At 45.3% G+C, this 4413-nt stretch overlaps 1 protein-coding gene across 1 annotated transcript; it reads right to left on the bottom strand.

The window, feature by feature from the left end:
- Window positions 1-1251: 1251 nt before the first annotated feature.
- Window positions 1252-1776, bottom strand: LOC137839266 (interactor of constitutive active ROPs 1-like). The gene has a single exon (XM_068648388.1). It carries the CDS (start codon window positions 1774-1776, stop codon window positions 1252-1254), a length of 525 nt encoding a protein of 174 aa, XP_068504489.1.
- Between the last annotated feature and the right edge of the window lie 2637 nt (window positions 1777-4413).

Genomic DNA, 4413 nt, shown 5'->3' with positions numbered 1-4413 from the left:
TCTGGCGATCTCCGACTGCTTGGTCGCCTGGGTCTACATCTGGCGACTTCATCTTCAACCTGGCGATCGCCCATTCGGGTAAACTGGAAGTCGGAACACGCCAGCTTAACAACTGGCGACTACGCGTCCCCCCCGACTTCCTCCCCTTCTGCCAACCTGGCGCCTTGTCAACACGCCTACACTGTAGCAGGATGCCACGTCATCACACCCGACCACCAGGGCGGTACATTTCTTTTTCGGTTCAGTAGCTAGTTTCTTAATTCTGTCCAGTTTTAATTCTTGTTCTTCTTTCCTTTTGTTTTGATTCAATTTGACAATACATGGACTTCAATATGAGTCTTGGTTGGTGCTTAGTTTTGGTGACTTCTTGAATTTAGAACATTGATCCAATTCTAAAGTAAAGTGCCTTTCAAATCCAGCTCAAGTTGTTCCTAAGAATGTCAAGAATCATGTGTTCTTGTAGTTACATTCACATCATCACCCCAGGTGTGAGTGTAGGCGACTAGGGTTCGAAAGGCCAGGGGTGCTAGTAAGACCAAGAGAGGGAAAGGAAGGATTTTGACAAACGTCCTTACCCACTTGGCATGTACCAATATTGGCCCAGTAAAGCTCTTAGTTTAAACCCTTCTCACCCCAGGAGTGAGGCAGGGAAAGAATAACCCGATCAGCCCAAGGTTGATGACCTTGGGGAAAGTAAGAGGGGTTACCGAGAAACACTCTTCTTCCCCCAAAACAAGGTATCACCTCTGACGATCGATGTCCTCTATGCACTCAGCGCTAGAGCGACAGAGAAGCAAAGTGAAGTCCGAAGAACGATGAATGATGAGTTGTTGGTGGGTACGCTGCCCGAAGAACGATGACTGATGAGTTGTTGGTGGGTACGCTGCTTGAAGAACGATGACTGATCAGTTGTGCCTTGTCGGAGGAAACTTTTCCAAACAAGTTCTTACACAACAAGCTGAGGCAGACAGACTACGCCTAGTCAGTCATCCAGTACGAAGCTGTGCATAAGAACTGTCGAAAAGACAAGCTAAGGGAGTTGTTGGTCGTGATCAAGGTAGATCAAAGAGTACAGATCGCGCTAAACCTAAGCTAGTCAACAGTTAGTTGCGCGCAAGAAGAAAGACAAAGCTTAAGAAAAGGCGAGAGAAAAAGACATATAGCTGAAACAAATATATACATTCACACCAAGTTTTATATAAGATCAAAGTACAGGAATGGTGCAGAAATATAAAGTTACAAGAAAAGAGCTCAAGGAGGAGGAACGAGCTTGCCATCTACAACTTCATGGTAAATGCTGAATTGTGTAAGGTCCAAATCCGGGAGAACGCATCGAATCTGCTCAAGTGCCAGCTCAAACCCATCAACAAGGGCATCAGCACCCACGCTCATAAGCTCGGCATTCTCAGCTTCGAGCTCTTTCTTTGAAGTCTCCGCAGCGTTCTTCTCGGTGGTAAGGGAAGCAATGGAAGAGGCAGCCTCTTTCAATTGGCCCTTTGCCTCAGACAACTCAATCTTCACTCCAGAAAGCTCACTCACCGCCTCCTCAAGTTTCTTCTCCTCGTTAGTGGCCTCCTCCTTGGTGGACTTGAGATCCTCCTTTAGTTGTGAGTTCAGTTGGCGTAGGGAGGAAGTCTCAGCCTCTAAGTTGATTACCTTGCTCCGCAGCTCCACCACTTCGCTGTCCAGAGCGTTGACAGTTTGCCCCATCAAGATCTCAGTCTTGATGGTCTCTTGGACCTGAGATAGGTACTCTTTCCTGGACTTTTCCACCATGTCCCTCATCAGATCCACGGACCCTTGGGCAGCCTCAAAGTCACTCTACAGTGACTCCTTGTCGTGCTCAAGCTCGTTGATCCTCTTCTCCAGGACTAGTTGCTTGCGGTGTTGGGTGGAAAACTCCAGGGAAAGCACTATCTGCTTAGCCAAGTGCGCATCCACCTCCTGCCCACTCCACTCGAAAAGCTCGCGGCTGCGTATGAAGTGTCGAACCATGGCAATGACCCGACTGAAATTCTCATTGCTGGCGCCAGAGCCGCTTGGCTGCGAGCTGGCATCACCACCTTCAGCAATAGCAGCAGAGGTTGGCGGTGGTGGTGATGCAGGAAGTCTTGAAAGACCCCCTGAATGGGCAGAGTCACCCCCAGCAGGTGGAGTGAGTTGACCAATAACTTAGCCCGCTGGGGGTGGAAGTGGAAGTGACGCTGGAGAGGGTGGTTGAGGCGTCGGAGATGGGAGGCGCTGAGGAGAGAGAGAGAGAGTTGGTGCTGAGGCAGGTTGAGCAGGAGGAGGTGAGGGTGAACCCTCCTCGATCTGTACCACCTCAATTCCCTTAGGCCTGAGAGAAGAAGCCCCCCAACCTCTTGATGCTTCCTCTTGCGATGTATGAGGGGAGAGCCAGAACTCTCCTCCTCAGTTGAGGGGGTAGGCTCAGCAGCGACCGCCACAGTGGTGGGAAGGGCCTTTACTAGCCTTCTTCTTTTCCTCTCTGGCTCGGGGCCTTCAGCTGGCGCGACCGAGAGAGGGGGAGCTGCAATAGGCTCGGTGGTGGAGGAGGAAGAACCAGTCCCCTTGGCTCCCCTAGTCCGGGCAAGCTCCAGCAAGGCCCTCTTCCTATCTTTCCCTGAAGTCATATCTACATCAAGGGTAAAAAGAAGAGTTAGATAGCATAATTATGCAAGTGGATAAAATGTTATGCAAGCATGCATGAGAGTGTGCAAGCATTCTAAGGACTCTACTTTCAAACCTAGAGAATCTAAGCCTTCCACTTCCACTTCTAGGCCTAAATCACCACCTAAAACGTCTAGTAAGAAGTGTTTTAAATGTTTAAGCTATGGACATATTGCTTCTAATTGCCCTTCTAAACGAGCTATGTATATGCATGATGGGGTAGATGGTAGTGAGCATGAGTCCGAATCTTCTAGACATTCCTCACCTTCTAGATCCCCAAGTGAGAGTGAAAGTGAAAGCCCACATGAGGGTGACCTATTAGTAATAAGACGCATGCTTGTACAAGTGTTAAAACCTTTTGATGAAACTCAAAGAGAAAATATTTTTCATTCAAGGTGTCTTATTAATGATAGAGTTTGCTCTTTGATTGTGGATGGGGGGAGTTGTGCAAATGTGGCAAGCACAAGAGTAGTAGACAAACTAGGATTGCCTACCATCTCTCATGCCAAGCCCTACAAGTTACAATGGTTGAGTGAGGTGGGTGAGATAGTGGTGAACAAACAAGTCCTCATTACATTTTCCATTGGCAAATATAAAGATGAGGTCTTGTGTGATGTTGTCCCAATGGAAGCCACACATATTCTTTTAGGTAGGCCATGGCAATTTGATAGAAAAGTTTTTCATGATGGCTTTACCAACAAAATGTCTTTTAACTTCCATGGGCACAAAGTCATTCTTAAGTCTCTCTCTCCAAAGGAAGTTCATGAGGACCAAGTTAAAATGAGAGAAAAGAGAGAGAAAGAAAATGATATAAAAAAATTCCAAGAGAAGCCTTCTCATGTCGACACAACAAGTTACAAAGGTAATAGTTACTCAAAAGCCTATTTTTTTAGCTATTCCTAGGACTATTGGATGTGAGTCGGCTAAGGATAGTCCCACATGTTTGGACAATTTGGTAAAAGAATATGACGATATGTTTCAAGATCCTCCTAAAGGTTTACCACCTCTAAGAGGGATTGAACACCAAATAGACTTCATGCTCGGGGTTTCTTTACCAAATAGCCCTGCATATAGGACCAATCCCAAAGAAACTAAAAGAGAAAATGAAAAAACAAATGAAGTACATGCTAAACCGAGTCATAATACCTTCTCAACTAATTCAATTTTGTTGACTCGTGCTACGCCTACAAGGTATCCTTCTTCTTTGTCTTGTTCATTACCCAAGGTTCCTACTTATACACCATATTGGATGAAGAATGTTAAGGATGATTTTTTCATACCTTTTAGTTTTTCAAATAATATCATTTCTAAACAATCTTTTCCAACATGGGCTATGTATAGGACATCTTTTTCTGAACTCCCAACATTTCAACATACTAAGTCATGTTTGCCTATTTTTTCTTGTATTCTCTTATCTAATTGCACACTGACTTTGTTTTATGCAGGAGTACTGAATTCGTGGACGAATTCTCTCCAACTTGGGGAGTATGATGAGAATAAAAAAGATGTTATCAATAGAAGAAATGGACAAGGGCCAAAGCATTTAAAGTTCTTCTTATTAGTCTTTGCAAAAGATGAGGCCCAAGCCCAAAGCCCAAGCCCAAGAAGCCCAAGTCCAAACCATGAGGGGCAAGGCCAAGCATTAAATAAAAGAGCATCATTTGAATGACTCTTGTCGGAGGTGTGGATATTAAATAAATAGGTGTGAATGTATTAGAGAGAGTCACTTTGTCCATGTGACTT

The sequence above is a fragment of the Phaseolus vulgaris genome, chromosome 11 (assembly GCF_000499845.2).
Source record: "Phaseolus vulgaris cultivar G19833 chromosome 11, P. vulgaris v2.0, whole genome shotgun sequence".
NCBI lineage: Eukaryota > Viridiplantae > Streptophyta > Magnoliopsida > Fabales > Fabaceae > Phaseolus > Phaseolus vulgaris.
The sequence above is the reverse complement of the archived record's forward strand: the minus strand, read 5'-3'. Positions and strand labels throughout refer to the sequence as shown.